Source organism: Larimichthys crocea, chromosome XX, assembly GCF_000972845.2.
Source record: "Larimichthys crocea isolate SSNF chromosome XX, L_crocea_2.0, whole genome shotgun sequence".
Classification (NCBI taxonomy): domain Eukaryota; kingdom Metazoa; phylum Chordata; class Actinopteri; family Sciaenidae; genus Larimichthys; species Larimichthys crocea.
Window position 1 is genome coordinate 15,982,882 of NC_040030.1, and position 17,475 is coordinate 16,000,356.

At 44.4% G+C, this 17,475-nt stretch overlaps 2 protein-coding genes across 4 annotated transcripts in view; both read left to right on the forward strand.

Annotated features, from left to right (window-relative positions):
* herc56.1 (HECT and RLD domain containing E3 ubiquitin protein ligase 56.1) overlaps positions 1-17,475 on the forward strand; it is an 820,440-nt gene that overhangs the window by 203,085 nt on the left and 599,880 nt on the right. The gene's annotated exons all lie outside the window — the stretch shown is intronic.
* kiaa1549la (KIAA1549-like a) overlaps positions 1-17,475 on the forward strand; it is a 93,719-nt gene that overhangs the window by 52,338 nt on the left and 23,906 nt on the right. For 2 of the 3 annotated variants that reach the window (XM_019261410.2, XM_019261411.2), the window contains exons 8-13: positions 3,435-3,494; positions 4,289-4,449; positions 5,981-6,152; positions 8,990-9,150; positions 10,907-10,942; positions 16,651-16,844. In XM_019261410.2, the coding sequence (XP_019116955.2) occupies positions 3,435-3,494; positions 4,289-4,449; positions 5,981-6,152; positions 8,990-9,150; positions 10,907-10,942; positions 16,651-16,844 (784 nt within the window). The remainder of the gene's footprint in view (positions 1-3,434; positions 3,495-4,288; positions 4,450-5,980; positions 6,153-8,989; positions 9,151-10,906; positions 10,943-16,650; positions 16,845-17,475) is intronic. The other variant, XM_027272328.1, reaches the window with a different exon arrangement.

Here is a 17,475-nt window from a genome sequence, read left to right on the forward strand (position 1 = left end):
ACATAAGATAATGAACTCAAAAGAGTGCCAACAAATGTATTCAACTTTCCACAGCTGATGACTGCAACTGTGTGAACGCGTTGGCTTGTAGCAGACGCTCGCTGCAGAATAAACAGAACGATGTGCATGTCAGCCGTGTGTGTGTGTGTGCCGGAGCTTGACCTTTAAATCAGCCAATATTAGCTCATTGCAGATGCATTGCTCTGACTGTATATGTCAGCCAATAAATCAACATGAAAGGCCAAAGATATGTTTCTGTCCACCAGCTACAAAATGTCCGGCTGAGAGTTTATGGTTTGTTAGAAAAAAGTATTAAACGACATAAATATATGAACGTCACATCTTCAGAAACCGGTGGGTTTTTTATATCTTCCATAAGGATGAATGAGCTCGGCGCTGCAGACAGATCGTACAGTATCATAGAATGACATCATCCTTTAAAACCATCATCTGACATGAATTTATTGTGAGATTTTCATATTTCTTCTCTCCTTTTTTTGGAATTATGCAACCAAACTCTCCAGCTGCTGTTAATGAAATCGTCTGGATTTGTCGTTGAGCTGATTCTCTAAAAGACGCTGAGTGTGTCTGAGCCTGAACACCTCAGCACTGTTTAATCCCGGCTTGTGTTGCAGAAGTTACAGACAGACAGACAGACAGACAGACAGACAGACAGACAGACAGACACCATTGACCGGAGCTGAACACTATTCTCGGCAGGCAGCCAGCTCGGAGGAGTTAGGTGGAGACAGACGGTGAAACAGGCGGACGGGAAATAAGGAAAGATAGGTTGACGGATGAATAGGACACAGAAAGAGGTCGACGGAGTGAGAGAGCGATGATAGGTAGATAAAGACAGAAGGAGACAGTTGGACGGACGCGGAGGAACAGGCGTTTTAGGAAATGAATGAGCTGACAGGTAGAGAACGAGGCAGGTACAGTCGGATGCGTAGATGGATAGAGGAAGGAACACAGTGAGAGCTGAGACAGTAAAGGTGGATAATGAGACCTGACAGGGAGTGTTTAATTGGATTTGGTCATCGGTGCCAAGGACCAGTGCTAAAAATCTGCTCCTCTGTACATCTTTCTTTAAAAAACAGAAGACATAACAAGCCCCCCAGAGGCCGTGAAAGTCTCCGGTCCACTGTGGGTGACTTAGTTTGTCACAGTTTGATTAATACTAGAAGAGTTGATGTGACCAAATAGGAAAGTCCAAGAGGCTTGGACGGAAGACGGAGGATTTATTAATATAGCTGTCATGACATGACACCGCCTCGATGCTGAAGAAGCTGTCCTGTCCTGTCCGTCTCGGAATAATGCCACAACTACTCTATGTCCTTAAATCGTCATCACAAACAAGTCATGTCCATGTGTTGGTAGTGTTGCAGAGGAGGTCCTCACTGAAGAGCTGGAGGTCTTCAGGAGGTCTGTGAAGGTAGAGAGGGACGCCCCTGATCTGTAGGAACTGGTAGGACGTTCCACCAACGGGGAACAACAGACGTCGTTCACTGGAGGAGGTAACATTTGCCTGCGTACGGACATTGGACTCCTTATTGAACATTATTGAACAAAGTGCTCAGGCCAAAGGAATCAAATCAAGTTACAGCTTGAAATGACTTACCGTAACTTTAGAGAACACACCCAGAGAAGGGATCACTCTGCGTATCCTGGTCGTTGCGGACAAGAGTCCAAGATGTCTTCTGCTAAAAGGTTTATTGAAGCTCGGCCAAGGAGAACGGAAGATTCATCAATACGCCTGTCACGACATGACGAAGAAGCTGTCCTCTCCGGCTCGTCTGTCCGTCCTCAGGACAATGACACAACTCTCTGCTCTACGTCCAGAAATTAATCCACAAACTAGGAGAAATGTTTCCGATGTCACGTACCTGTCTGCTGTGTCGAGGGAGTGAGACAGCGCAGTTACCGTAGTGATGATCAAAATGGCGTTCTCTTTCCTAAACACAAACTAAACGGCAGCTCTGTATCTCAGGGAGAGAAGTCCGAGTCCTCATAGCAATCTAAGATTTAACAGTGTCCCTACAGGGACCTCGGGATTTATGAGGACCCTGTGTCATCTCAACATAAACATTTAGAATTATTACTGATGGTTTTTATTCCACAGCCAATACTTATAATAATGTGAAAGACATTCTTCACTCCTCTGCTCAGTAACAGAACAGCTGCAGCACAGTAAACTCCTCTTAAAGCCCAACAGGAGTCTCATGTTAATGCCTCTGTTCATCATCTGCGGTCATATTTCCACGCAGTCAAATTCAATGTGTGCGTCCTGGTGATAGTTCAGTTATAAAATCCTCGTGCTCTGCAGAGCGTCTCTCTCTCCTGCCTGCTGACGGAGGTTATACCAGCGAGAAGTTTGAGGAAAGTTTGTCCAAGGTTACCGTGTTCCTCACTGTCCTGCGTTGTTCTGTGTATGAGAACATTAAAGATTCGACTGAAATGATCAACGTGTAGGAGCCCAGACACACTAAAGACCTGGGGCTGGGTACTGGATGGTTTCTGAGTAGGTGAGTGTGTGGTTTGTGTCTCCCTTTGTGGGAAATGTAGTCACTTAATGGTTTATGTTTAGTAGGAACATTTTTGCCCCAGTAAAGAAAAATAAAAGTGGAAGTGTCTGAACATTCATTTAAAGCATTTCCTAGTTATGTAGATATAAAACATAACTCAGTAAGCCCTGACTGGTCCAGCCATGATGTTACCATGGACTGTATAAAACATGGACGTCGTCTCTGTGACGTACCATGGACTGTATAAAACATGGACGTCGTCTCTGTGACGTCATTCGTAGATTTCTGAAGAGCCGTTATGAAACCGCCCCCATCTCAGCACTCTAACCCGACTCCTGTCAAATCCAAAAATAGGCAAAGACGTCACGCACCTACTTGTGGTTTCTGAATGCTTCTTCCACCTCCTGGCTAATCAAAAAATCGGACCTGAGCAGCAACCTCCATGGCTGGGAAATGAAGCCCACACTGTAATTCCTCAAACTTGAGTCTGGCTCCAGAAGTGAGTCAGTCTCCATAAGTCCCCATGTCCAAATGTCCAACTTCACAGCAGAAATAAACATGTTTACAGCCTGGTACAAAAAACAGTTTTGGTCTCTGTAGCTAATTTCCCCGTTCATGACAACTGTACTGAGGGTGAATTTATATACAACTCACCTGTTCACATTATATTAAGGCTTAAAGTTATGCAGCATTAAGAGCGTGGACGCTTTGATTGACAGGTGGGCGTCGTCACAGGTGACTTGTTTGAGCATCCATTGGCCTCTCTTCACATTTGTATGTTAAGTTTTCAGAAAATTGTGTAAAAATATGACGCGTGTCACATCTTAACACAGTCTGCTCTCTCAGATTCAGGCGGTTTCACAGAAAGCTGCAAACATCTGAAACTTTCCTCTTTCTTCCTCTCTTCAGCTCTTGAATACCATAATCTCAACACATCGATGGCAACCAAAAACTATTGGGTGATAACAGGTAAACTGCTGTTGTGCATGCTCACACACGCACACACACACACACACACACACAGACAAAAGCACTGCTGGGTGATCAGCGGTAATCGAGAGCTGCATCGATCGGACAAAACAGCAGTTAGTTAAATGCCCGGGCGCTCGCTGTTGTGCGATTCAGCAGAATAGTATTGGCTCTCTTTCCTCCCTATAACCCACCACAACCACACCACCACCTCCACCACCTCCACCACCTCCACCCTCCTCAGCCGCCCGCCGCGCTCTCAGAGTGTCTTCAGCCGCTCTGTTCCCGGGAAAACCTATTGATGTATAATTCACAGCTTCCTGACTGGGGCGGAGGGAGAGATCGCTTCACATCACATCAGGGCCGGAGTGTGAACGATGCTGAAGTGAATGTGTGTGTGTGTGTGTGTGTGTGTGTGTGTGTGTGTGTGAAGTCTGTCCACTGCTCCGTCTCACTTAAAGCCTCCAGTAAGAGACACACTCGGTAGCAAGATTGATGCTAGCACCTGTGTGTGTGTGTGTGTGTGTGTGTGTGTGTGTGTGTGTGTGTGTGTGTCGCTGCAGCTGTAATAGAGGTTTCTGGATGAGCAGATCTTAAATGAAGGGACGATCATCCAGTTCTCTCTAATATCCCCCTCATCTCCTCCATCTGTTGTGTGTCTCCTCCTCCTCCTCCTCCTCCTTCCTTCTCCTCCACTATCTCCAAATCTCGCCTCCGTCCCCCCTCTCTCCTCTTTCGCCTTCCTGAACGCCTCTTTACCCCCTGAATCCCTCCTCTGTCGTGTCTCCTCGCAGTGATCCAGGATGTGGACAGCTCCTCCCTCGAGGACAACTATCAGAGCTTTGCCAGCCTGATGGAGCAGCGGCTGGCTGAGCTCTTCCTGGTGGCGGGCAGGCAGGGCTCCAGGACGGCGAGATCTCGGCGTGCCACCACAGTCGGGAGCTACACCGTACAGGTGGGAACGGAGTGTTGGTGTGTGTTTATCAGTCGTGGTGATGCCAGGATTACCAACCTGTGCATCAAGTCAACAATTAATCTTCATGTTTCTGCAGCTCTGTGAGGCTGCACATGCAGATGTTTAGCAGGTGTGATGTTTACCGTGGCCATCAGCCTAGCTCGGCGTGTCGGCATGCTCATACGCATGAGCGTGTAGTTGAGAGTACAGCCGATACTCATGGGGAATGTCACTAGCTTTGCAGACAGCTGGTCATGAGCAGATAAAAAAGGTGACGCTAAAAGTCACCAGATCAGTAGGATTCTTCTTCTGAGGACGATGAATGTCTGTATAAAGTTTCATATGTAGTGGACGTCAAGCAGGACTGACCAGTTGCTGATCTCGGTGTAGCCACGATCCGCGAGAACCTGCGAGATGAGAAAGCAACCATCATCAGTGCCAGAAAGATCCACGTCTAGACCCTGGACTGACCCTCTTCTGGCTGGTGTGTTGAAAAAAGCTTCAGAGTCATGAGAGATTAAGAGACACGTTGCAAAGTTGATTAATGGATTAAGATTAATCACTAAGGTGTTTGGGTTCGAGCAGAAATGCAGAACGTTCACTAAATCCAGCGTCTTTGCTTTATTCCTTCATCTCATGTGAGAGGAAACTGAAACTAAACTCAACTTCATCAACTTGAGCTTTAGAAATCATCAGTTGTACATTTCTTACTTTCTCCTCCATTTCTTAAACGAAATCATGAATGAAATATTGAAATATTCAGAAGTTTGTCTCATTGGATGTCTTTGAATGAATGAAGGAGGGTTCTCTAATCTGTCCCTGCTTAGAAACTCAGTATCAAACACATAATGAATAAACAGTTTCTTATGTTAATATGTTAAACAGCTCCACTGTGCACCAAATGAAAGAACATGCTGCATGTAGCGTCAGCAGATGGAGGTAGTGATGTAGGATGGAGTGTCCTTGAACTGAAGGTGCTCATAAGCATAAAAGTAAAAAGGTTTGTGTGTGTTTGTTTCTGTATGTGTCACCTCCCTGCTCGGTGTTCAATATTGTGCAAATTAAGTCCACGATCGACTTCTCCTTGTGCACACACACACACACACACACACACTCGTGGTTTTATGGGGAGTCGCAGATGAACGGTTTTATGGCTGCGGAAATTTCAGAGGAAGAAGCTTCCATTGGGAGGAAGGTGGTGGTGGTGGGGTGAGAGAACTCATCCATCCGTTTAATACCACACGCCCCGGCTTTTTATGACAAAATCTAATTACCAGACTTGATTTAATCGTGGGATGTGTTCAAATTAAAAAAAAGTGTTTGATGCATGATGAAAGGAAATTGAGATTTCAAGTGTCTCGGCTGTCCTCGAGTGCCTTCTCAGAGCGCTGAGGTATCCTGCTCATCGTGATCAAAGCAGGCGAGCTGATTCAACATTCTGATTTTGCCACTGTGATATAACAGTGACTTTTAATCTGTTGGCGTGGAGAGGTGAAGAACACGTTGGACACATTGTGTTTGTCGTCTCCAGATGGTGAGCATGCGTCGACTGCCTGGTCCCAAGAACCCAGCAGAGATGACGTACTACGTCCAGCTGAACGGAGCGCCCATCACTGGAACCAGTGCTGCCAAGACGCTCAGCAGTCTGGACTCCCAGACCATGGCCCTGACGCTGGGATACTTTGTGCAAGTGCAGGCTGAACGTAAGCGTGTTGTCTGACTGTACTGTGTTATATAATACATGTATGTGTCATATTTGTGAAGGACCAAGCCAAGAACGACACAGACACAATGTAGAGTAAGGGTCTTTCTGAACAGAAAAAGGTAACATTGCGTAAAAATTGGTATTTTTGTGATTTGTAGCCTCCAGATTCAGGATGTAATCCCACTGTGGTAAATATGTTCAGCTGTACTCGAGTATTTGTTCTGATTACATTACTTATGATCAAAAACTAGAGACTTTGCTAACAGCCGATCATCAACCAGCAGCAGCTGATCTCACTGACTAGTCCAGCAGCAGTCAGCCCAGCTCGGCGTCTGTCTTTCAGCCTTTTATTTCACCAAGCTCTCACCAACCACTAAAACACATATGGAAGATTTTGGGAAATATGTATATTCATTTTCTTGCTGAGGGACTGATGTAGCAATCTTTGGTGTGTACAATGTTTTTTTTTATATGCCAAACAAACAAGCCACTACCTGTTAATTAGTGCGCTGTAGAAGTGCTAGTAGGTGGATTTTATTCACTTCACTGTGCAGTGTGTAGGACTTATTAGTATAAAGTGGTGAGGCTGCAGAATGTAAACACTGGAAGAGGACGCGCTCCCTGTGTAGCTACTAAAGGGGCAACGAACGGAAATGAAAACTAACCAACCAACCATCCAACCAACCAACCAACCAACCAACCAACCAACCATCCACCCATCCACTCAACTAACCAACTAACCATCCACCCATCCATCCACCCATCCAACCAACCAACTAACCAACTAACCATCCAACCATCCATCCAACCAACCAACCAACCAACCATCCAACCAACCAACCAACTAACCAACTAACCATCCAACCATCCATCCAACCAACCAACCATCCACTCATCCAACCAAGTAACCAACCATCCAACCAACTAACCAACCAACCATCCAACCATCCAACCAACTAACAACCACCCATCCAACCAAGTAACCAACCATCCAACCAACTAACCAACCAACCAACCATCCAACCGTCCATCTGACCATCCAACCAACCAACCATACACCCATCCAACCAAGTAACCAACCATCCAACCAACTAACCAACCAATCATCCAACCATCCAACCAACTAGCCAACCAACCATCCAACTATCCAACCATCCATCCAACCAACCAACCAACCAACCAACCAACCAACCAACCAACCATCCAATCATCCAACCAACCAACCAACCAACCAACCATCCATCCAACCATCCATCCAGCCATCCAACCATCCAACCATCCATCCAACCAACCATCCAACCAACCATCCAACCAACCATCCAACCAACCAACCAACCAACCAACCAACCAACCAGCTGGCATTATGTTGAACTATTTATTTAACTCAAGTATCAGGAGCCTTGTTTCATTATCATCTAATGTCTCTAAATGAATTCATGGTTTATTGATGTTGAAGTGCAGAATCTAAATATACGCTCTGCACTATTCCCATTTGTTCACGTCACTGTTGATTTACTCCAGCTATAGAAATAATTAGCATAACAACAGGAGCAGTGCAGGATGTGGGCTGTTTCATTTTAGCATATTTAAACATTTTCTTTTTTTTGTTGCATTTGAGCTATCAGCCCATATAAGAGGAGATAGACTTTGTACATGATGTTATAGATGCTCACAGCATATTTCCCATTCACAGCTGAAACCATTCAGACTTTAACTGCTTTCTAAGGTTTATCTGCTGAACTCAAGCGTAACAGTGTTGGCATACTGTGAAGCCTTTGGGTTTTCCATAAATTTCCATAATTCTCTGACACATCCAATAAAGCTTTTAGAATATCAATACAAACTCAAAATCAGACATTGTGTTCAGAAAATTCTAGTTGTGTATATTTGCTGTTTGTTAATGCTCGCTCATATTAGTAGCTGCCGGAGAGGACAAAGTGTTCCCTCTCACCTCTTCTCCCTCACATTTCCCCAGAATCTATAATTAACAAACTGGAGAGACACCAACAACCATCAGCGCCCTTCACAGCTCCTCCTAACAGAAACTGAACACAGTGTTCTTGTACAATTTATTTAGTTTGCCATAGCGGGCTCAGAGGAAACGAACTGCATCAGTCCTTCAAATGAAAACACGTCCCTTTGGTAAACTGTTCCGTGACAGGAGAGCTCATAGAAAAAGGTTCTTAAGAAGATTGAAGTGAAAAAAGTTTTTTTCGTGTCATACTTTAAAACACTTTTTGGATGTGGATTTCGAATCTACAAAGGTGTTTTCTTTGATTACATTTCTGTCTTTATTGGCTGTCCAAATGTAACAAAATCTGCAACAAGATCAGCTGTTGTACAGCAGTAGGTGTTGTTGATATTTTGTCCCAGTGCAAAGATTTCCTGGTTGTAGCCACTGAAATAATGTATACATACAATCAGACGGTCGGTAAATGGTAGACTGCATCCTGAGAGAGGAAACCCAGGGCAAATTAAAGTCACCAAATCACTCACTGCTGCTCTTAAACTTATTGCCCTGAGCGCATGGTAATAACGTCTTCCCTCATCTGTACAGATTTAACAAATGAGATATAATGTGTTTGTTTCTAGAGGGGCAAGAAGGCGGATATTTCTAACCATAGACTAGCTGTTTACCCATCTAGACTTCACATCTTCATCTTCATCTTCACATCTGACTCTTGGCAAGAAAGCAAACAAACATATTTGTGGAACAAAGTGCTGAACATTTACAAAGTGTATAATTATTTCTGCTTGACGGAAGAGTCACTTAACGGAGGAATGATTGGACGCACAGCCAGGTGCTGATAATGAAACATGTTTGTGTGTTCAAAGCTGTGGTAAAGACGCCGCCCGGAAACCTGTGGATCATGGCCGTCCTGACGCCTCTCTTCCTGTTGGTGGTCGTGATCGGCATGGTGGCCTTCATTCTTTGTAAGAGGAACAGGGTCATCTTCAAAACCGGCGCCTTCAGGACCTTCAAAACTCGCTCCAAGGTAACTTAAACTTTGCTTTAGTGCCTTGTTCCTTTCCGTCTTCTTTTCCTCTTTCTACTCTCGTTTTTCTTCGTTCTTCTTCTACTGTTAACACAAAGCAGTTAATCTCACTCTTGGGGAGTTAATCTCGCTCAAAGACGTTCAGATATCACAGCTTCACCTTCTGATTAGAGATTATGTGACTGTAAACCTCACTCATTAGTTTCCTCGCCACACAATGGACCGTTCTGCAAATACTAAGAAGAAGGAACTAAGGAAGAAATATGCAGGGCTCAGCGTACTGGAAGCTAACCTTAGGGTAATGTCGGCTCCTTTCACAATAATAGCGTTCACTCAACATCGACTCCTTTGAGGCTAAATAAAAAATCAATCACTTCAAATGAGCATGTGTTATAATAGATTGCTACCAGCTGGTTTGAGCAGGTCAGATTGTTTTTTCCTGGACGTGGCGCTGTGCGTGACGCCAGAACAGCTGCTTGTGTCACCGCAGTCAGTCAAGTGGTAAACAAGCAGTAAGCTGGCCAGCCTCATTTGTTCTGAAGAGGCTCTTGATGTGGCCCAGAATTCCAATTCCAAGTTTCTTTCACACTTGATATCATGATTAGACGTCTGAATCATTGGCTGCACCCCGGTTAGGATTATTATTCAGGTCAAGATGTTCGCACAAACTTCTGATATCCGGCAAAGGAATCTCCCTAATGCCATGAATAAACCAAAACACAGAATATTTCGGTCTCCGGATCAAAAGACGACTTAAAAGCTTTGACCGTCAGTAAAATATTCCCTCCTCGACTGGCATGTTAGAATCTCTGAGCAATGTTTCTGACAAGTATCCTGGTGGAGCGAGCAAGTGTACTTTTGTAGGCTGACATCAAAATGTACCGTAACGCCGTTCTGTGTAAGAAAAGTGGAGCAACGATCTGAGATTTCTCGAATAAACCAAAGGTCAGACAAGTTATAAAGAAGCAACGGCCAGATTATCTAAACTACTTTATTCTGAGGGGCAATTGGCAATTGTGGGTATGCAGTTGATTACATTAAGTATGGTAGGGCATGGTAAGATGTACTCCGAACTTTGAGGAAAGTGTAGCCGGACCCCTATGACCTTGCAAGGCAATGACCTTGGGGGTTAGTTACAACTAGCAACCTCATCTGCTTACTGCTGGCTGAGCACTCACAGCTGTGCAAGCTGCAATGTTACCTCAACATTTTAGACAATGATATTCAGTTCTCAGCTGTAAAATGGCAGAATGCTGCTTCCCGGTTGGGAGCGAGTTGCTGCCCCAAGCGAAGGAGTTGAAGTACCTTGGGGTCTTGTTCACGAGTGATGGGGAAAATGAAGCATGAAATCGACGGGCCTCCTGATTTTCCAGTCCATCTACGTTCCAACCCTCACCTCTGGTCACGAGCTTTGGGTAGTAAACAGAAAGAATGAGATTGCAGATACAAGGGGGTGAAATGAGCTTCCTACGCTGGGTGGCTGGGCTCAGCCTCGGAGATGTAAGAGGGAAAGAAGCTCGAGACATCCAGAGGGAGTTTGAAGTAGAGCAGCTGTCATCTTTCTCGTTAATCTGGTGAGTACAATGTTATTAGCAGAGACAGGAGTGATAGGCATGAAAACAGGTCCATCCTATCCTGTCCTATCCTGTCCTATCCTGTCCTATCCTGTCCTGTCCTATCCTGTCCTCCTCTGTTTTGTTCTATTATTTTATTAAGCCCTTCGTGAACTTGTCCTTCTGACTCTCTCCCTGTTTAGACCTCATACCGAAGGGAGGGCAGTTACCACCACCAGGTACTCACTAAGACACTGGTTGGGTGGATTACTGACTGACTGACTGACTGAATTAATGAATTCATGTATTAACCAATGAGTTCCTGCTTTGTTTGCTCATTGTGACTGACCCACTGTGCTGTACAACCCGCTTTGTTGGCTGCTTCTTTATGTATGCGCTGCCTGTCGCTGTTGCTGGGTGAATTCTTGCATGTAGCTTCTGTGGCTATCTTCACTGGCTTTGGGAGATCAATAAGAGGACAGAGGAGAGGAGGGGGGGTCAGTGTGGAAAGGTAATGGAGGTGTAAAATTCACAAGCACGTTCCTTAAGATTTAAATTGTTTTGGTTTGAGTCGATAGTCTGAGTTAACAAGGAGAGGCCAGCTCGTAAAGAACAGGCGATTGAGCCGGTTTTAACCAGGGCTCATAAACACGGATCGCAGAAAGGAAGCTCAACACCTGCGAACCAAACCAATCTATTTTTATTTTGTAGGTTCCATAAAAAGAAGCTGAAGCTTGTGTCATCATCAGCCTCTCTGCCAGTTCCTTTCCCATTCAGCCAAGTCGTTTTATCCTCTCACATGAGGACACTCTCATCCCTCAGCGGCTCGGCGGGAACACGGACCCCCAACCCAATTCTTTTTTTTTTATAGGAGGCTCGCCACTGGATTATGGTAGCTACTTCATCATGGCTAGACCCAAAAAAAAAGAGCCACAGACAATAAAAACCCTTGCAGACGCTGACGCTGTGGTTACTGTGGCTTTAGTGGAGCATGTCAACTGGTTCGCGGGTCATTTTTATTTACCTCATCCTTCATCCGAGTTACGGCAAGCGAAGCCACAGCACAGCGAGTGTAAAAAGCCCAAATATAAGTACTTAATGTGTGTGTGTGTGTGTGTTGTCCCTGCTTTGCTGTATCTCCTTATATCAGTATTACATTAACTTTTTGTTTGCTTTCACTATTTGGTTTGCAAACATTGAATATTACTTATGTTGTGTTTTTTTTTTTTTTTTTACGAGAGACCGCATCAAATATTAAAGCATCCCGAAATGAGACTTCACAAGTGGTGCCGTGAGGCTACAATCACCGTTCTTATCCACGGCGGTATTTACCCTCTTCCAATCCCAGGCAGTGGCATGCATGAGCAAACAGAGATAAATATTTTACACAGGGTTTCGGTTTGGGAAGAGCTTGTGGCAGCGTGGAGACAAACAAAGCAAAGTCTTCAAGTTTATCTCAGTACGAGTTACAAGTTAGACTCCTACAGTAAGCGGCTGGTGTGAAGGAGTTTTCTACTCGAGCACGGCACATATGGAGGTTACGCAGGGTCAAGCATAAGTCTTGAGGTCACCGTGGTGTTAAATCTTAGGTTGCAGCTTTGAGTTTAGGATAGGCTCCATTCTCACTGGCTGTCTCACAGATAGGTACATAACGTAGAAACCTCTATAGTGTTGGACCACAAAAGGTAAACACATTTCCTAGTTTGTAGATTAAAGGCTGTTTATGGACATAAAGAGTACAGAGCTCATTGTCCAGAGAGGACAGCTCCATCAGAACTGAGGTGGCGTCATGTCATGACAAGCGTATTGATGAGCCCTCTGTTCTCCTTGGCCAAGCTTCAATAAACCTTTTAGCAGAAAACATCTTGGCTGAACCGACTGTTGGCTAGATCAGCCAGCAGAGCGTGAGACTCGTGGGTTAGAGTCCCCCGTTGGGCGAGGCATCGCGCGGCAGACGCTCAGTCTGTAGGGACTTGGTTTGGGAATTGGAGGGTGGCCAAAGTTTGGAGGCCCCCAGCAACTCTCATGGACATGCGTGTGGTCATCGTAGGTCAATGGAAGCAACGCCATTGCTGTTGTTGTCACTGCTACTCCTTGTAACTTTCACTGAGTTTACATTAAGCAAAGTTTGGAGCTTTTTGAAACTTTAAACTTGGATTTTTTACACTTGACCAAGATCTGATGCGAGCCAGAAAAGCTCCAGGTGATTGAGTTCTGATCGACACGTCTTCTTGGTGTAGTTTAATGACTTGTACATGTGTTCTGTTGAAGTCGTATAAATACTAACCAGAGCTGCGCAGGATAATAGACTCCATTAAGTTGATCTACTGTGTGTATTCTCTGTGTGTGTGTGTGTGTGTGTGTGTGATCTACCCTCAGCCCTCTCAGCTATCAGTCACTGTGCAGGACAGGCTAAAGCTTCTGATCGATACGCTGCTTTATTCTCGGTCTGCATGTGTGTTTAAGCATTAGAGCATGATTCTGCAGAGTCCGGCTCACTTCATCGCTCCGTGCCTCCTTGTTCAGGCGTGAAAGCCTCCGATAGCCGCCGTCGCCTTACAATAGAGGCGGAATCAGCAAAAGTAGAAGCAAATCCATTTTTCATTTGTACCGTGTTCAATGAAAGCACAATGCCGTCCAAGGGAGTCAAGGTGTTTTGCATTTTGCTGCATCATGCCTCAACCTGCCCCAGGAGGAATTGATCTACCCAGCGCAGCACCGTGCCTCTGATGTGCTACCCCCGGTGTACTTCACTGTGTGTCTTATTTAACTTATTAAATGTACCCACTCTTTGGGACGCAGCTCTGTGGTGTGCTTCCGCCGCTCGTCCTGCTGGAGCTGAATTTAAATCAATGTGGCCACAGGGGGAATAGAGCATATCTCATCCATCTGCTGCACCTCATCAAGCTGCTGTTGCTCTGAGTTAAAATTAGACATGAGGAGAAGCTTCTGTTTGATCGTGCAGACTAGGAAAATAAGAGTGGATCATTTGGTCGTGCTCGCGGTCAAAAGAAACAGTCGGACGCTGTGTCACCGCCTCTCTCTCTGCTTTACCCCCTTTACTCTGTCGCTGTTTGACGGACTGATGGGACACAGACATAAACTGAGCCGGCCATTTGTTAGGACAACACGCTGTCAGTGGACGGTGGACGAGAGAGGACAGAGGGAGGGTTAGAAATGAAGAGGAAAGAATGATGTGTGAAAGGAACAGACAGAGACGGAGAAAGACCTCGAGTCGGGGCGAGTCGTGAAATGTCAGGATCACTTTTCAAGGTTACGCCCCTCGGCTCCGTCATTCCTGAGAATCCATACATGTCATGTGTCTGCGCGTCCACATGCATGACAGATATTACCCACACTGTAAAAAAAACAAAAAAACAGCTGTTTTATGGTAAAAAACGGTATAACCTTTTCAAATATTACGGTAAAAGGACGTTAGTGCTGTTGATTTCATGTTTACGGTTGCCGTGTTAGTCCATTTTTTAAAATGTTTGTAGATTTTACAATGAAAAACTGAAAAACCATGACAGTAAAAAACAGCAACATTGAATATTACAGCGGTTTACTGTATAATTAACAGTCGCTAATATAAAATATTACTTTTTTTTTGTATAGATTCTTTAAAAATGTTGTGTAAATAAATAATTTTCATGGTAAATATAAATATTACAGCGTTTTACTGCACAATTAACAGTCCTAATAGATTAGATTCAACTTTATTGTCATTGCTTGTAATATACGGCATTAAATATTACAGTGTTTTTCTGTTTTACTGTACAGTCACCAGTATAAAATATGACTTTATTCTGCATGAATTCCCTTAAACTCACGTATAAATAAAGGTTTTGAAGTATGACACACAGGAAAACACTGTCATACTTCACGGCATATTTACTGTCTTTGTTTTGGCAGTTTCTCACCCTAAAATCTACAGAAATGTTTTTTTTTTACAGCGTGTCAGCATGTTTTACTGTTCATCACCTCCCCTGCCAACACCACGTCGTATGTTTGCTCCTCAATAATCCATACACATCATGCAGGGATATGTTTGGAACAGCGTATTTAATTCAGCACCTCTCTCCTCCCCCTGCTGCCCTTCATCACTCAACATAAACACACACACACACACACACACACACACACACACACACAGTTAAACCTGCAAACAGCATGAGGCCATAGGAAAATTAATGTTTGCACTTTCCATACATCTTTCACGCGATAGAGTCACAACTGTCAGCATGCATCACGTCAGACACACTTCTATATCTCCATGCCTCTCTCTCTCTCTCTCTCTCTCTCTCTCTCTCTCTCTCTCTCTGTATTTGAGCATGTATCAGTTTTCCGACACTCGTCCGTGGTCGCAGCCACGTGTGCTGGAGCTGGCTGATGTCACGGCGGTGTATATGACGGATGAATTATTAACAGTGCCGTCAGCCGGATGCCCACGCCGCCTGTCCTCACATGCACTCTTAATTTAGCATGCATCATCAAATGCATTAGGCCTTCCATTTTAAAGCTGCTTAAAATAGAAAGAGGAGGCAAAAAAAACCTAAAACGGGTCTTTCTCTCTCTCGTCTTCGCTCGTTCTCTGTTCCATGAATTGAAAGACGTTTAGTTTCACAAAGAACTCGTGGCAGCCTCGCAGGCTCAGCCAAACATCTTCTGCTCGGCTTTTCTCTCTCTGTCTCCAAGAAAAACAAAAAACTTCAAAGGTGCTGTTATGTTTTCATTATTTATTTCTCAACTTTTTCATTATGCCAGCCGCCGTGTTCGCAGACAGATAAACGGCAGGATCGGGGAGCAGAGAGTGAGGGAGGTCCATCCAATTACCTTTATCTGAAATGGAAGCAACACTTATCTGCAGGTTTCTCTAATATTCAGGAGACCATGTCATGTTCGCTGACAAACTGTCCCGTGACTCCGCTGGGCTCAAATCTGAATGCTTCGCTTTGAGTTTGATCAGATCAGACTTCCAACAGATTTAAACTGTTTCTCAAACTATGGTACGAGTCCCACTGGTGGTACGTGGAGGAATCCCTGAAATATATTTCAGGAATGAAATAAAACGTGTTGTACTATCAGAATACTCCGTATTCGTCGTCACTTTCTGAGCTCAGATGTGACGGAGGTTCAAAAACTGGAAGTGCAGATCAGATCAGGAGTTCTGCTTTGCAACAAATCAGTTCTGGTTCTGGAGCCGGTTTCATTAAGATTCAACAGTCGATAAATAATCGTCCCGTGAGTAATAAAAGTGTCTGCAGCTGGAGAGGGTCGGCCTAGACTACTGTATTTCAGCGTGGTGGTACTCAGTGTGAAAAGCTGCTATATTAAAAACAGTTCTGGATCGATTCAAATTAAAAATGGACTCAGACATTCATGATTCAAGATCTCGACTTCATGGCAGCTACAGAATGGAGCCGTCACTCACTCTGTAGGCGAGTCAGGTTCTCCTCTGAACTCTTCAAACATGATCTAAGTTCACGTCTAGAGAAAGAAAAGTGACACTTGTGTGTTCACGTTTCAAACACCAAATGTTTGGATCTGAGTTCAGACTGTATCACCACTTTTGGGATTCTGGCTGATTGAATCTGATTTCCTACAAATATGAAGAATGTGATTTATCATTTTCTCGAGGTATCTTGGGAAATAACGTCCTCACTGTGTGCGTCTGTCTGCCGTCGTGTGCTTTGATTATTGAATTAATCTCGTGACTCCATCCCTGCTTTGAACCATGCATCATGGTGTAAGTGCATATTTAGTGGCTGCTGAATCACTGAGTATTGTGGGTTGGACCGAGCTGTACTGTGGAACACTGACTGTATCTCGTGCTGCTGTCTTTGCATGTGCTCCATGTGCTGGAAGCTGCTGCTGCTCATTTTAAGGCATCAGCTGAAATACAAATCTCAGAATGATTCAAGCTTCTCTCTCTCTTGTTCCTCGCCAGCCTGTCCAGGGCTTCGACTACGCCAAGAAGCACATGGGTCGAACGGGAGATGAGGCTGTCTCCGTTACCAAGGAGACGCTGGTCCTGGGGCTGCCTGTCCGAGACGCACCACTGTCGCTGTCATTGGATAAGAAGGTCCACCAGGACGGCACCGCCAGCAAGAGGCCTCCGTCTGCCGACATACACAAAGGAGGGTGAGGAAGACGGTCACTGACCTCGCTTACGTGTTTCCTTAGATGTGTTTTATTTGGATCAGTCATAAAACAGCTTGGTAAAGACGTTGGACATCAACAAATCACTGTGACAGCTCAGATACATCAGAGATGATGAACTTTGATCGTTATTTGCAGCTCAGTGCTCAAAGGAACTTTTAATTCAGCCGATAGGTGGAGATAGTGGCGTCAGAGGGGATGGGATTAGTGAGTAATAGATAGATAGATAGATAGATAGATAGATAGATAGATAGATAGATAGATAGATAGATAGATAGATAGATAGATAGATAGAAAAAATAAAAAAAAAAATATTAAAATGCAAATTAAATATCAAACTGCAGAGTTGTATGATAATTGACCAAACAACCAATAACTTTCATGTTAGACACGTTAGACACAAGCAGCAACCTAAGTGAAGCCGATACAGAACTGCAGTTCCTCTAACGTCCACCTGAGGCTGGTTTCAGAAGTGAGTCAGTCTCCATAAGTCCCCATGTCCAAATGTCCAACTTCACAGCAGAAATAAACATGTTTACAGCCTGGTACAAAAAACAGTTTTGGTCTCTGTAGCTAATTTCCCCGTTCATGACAACTGTACTGAGGGTGAATT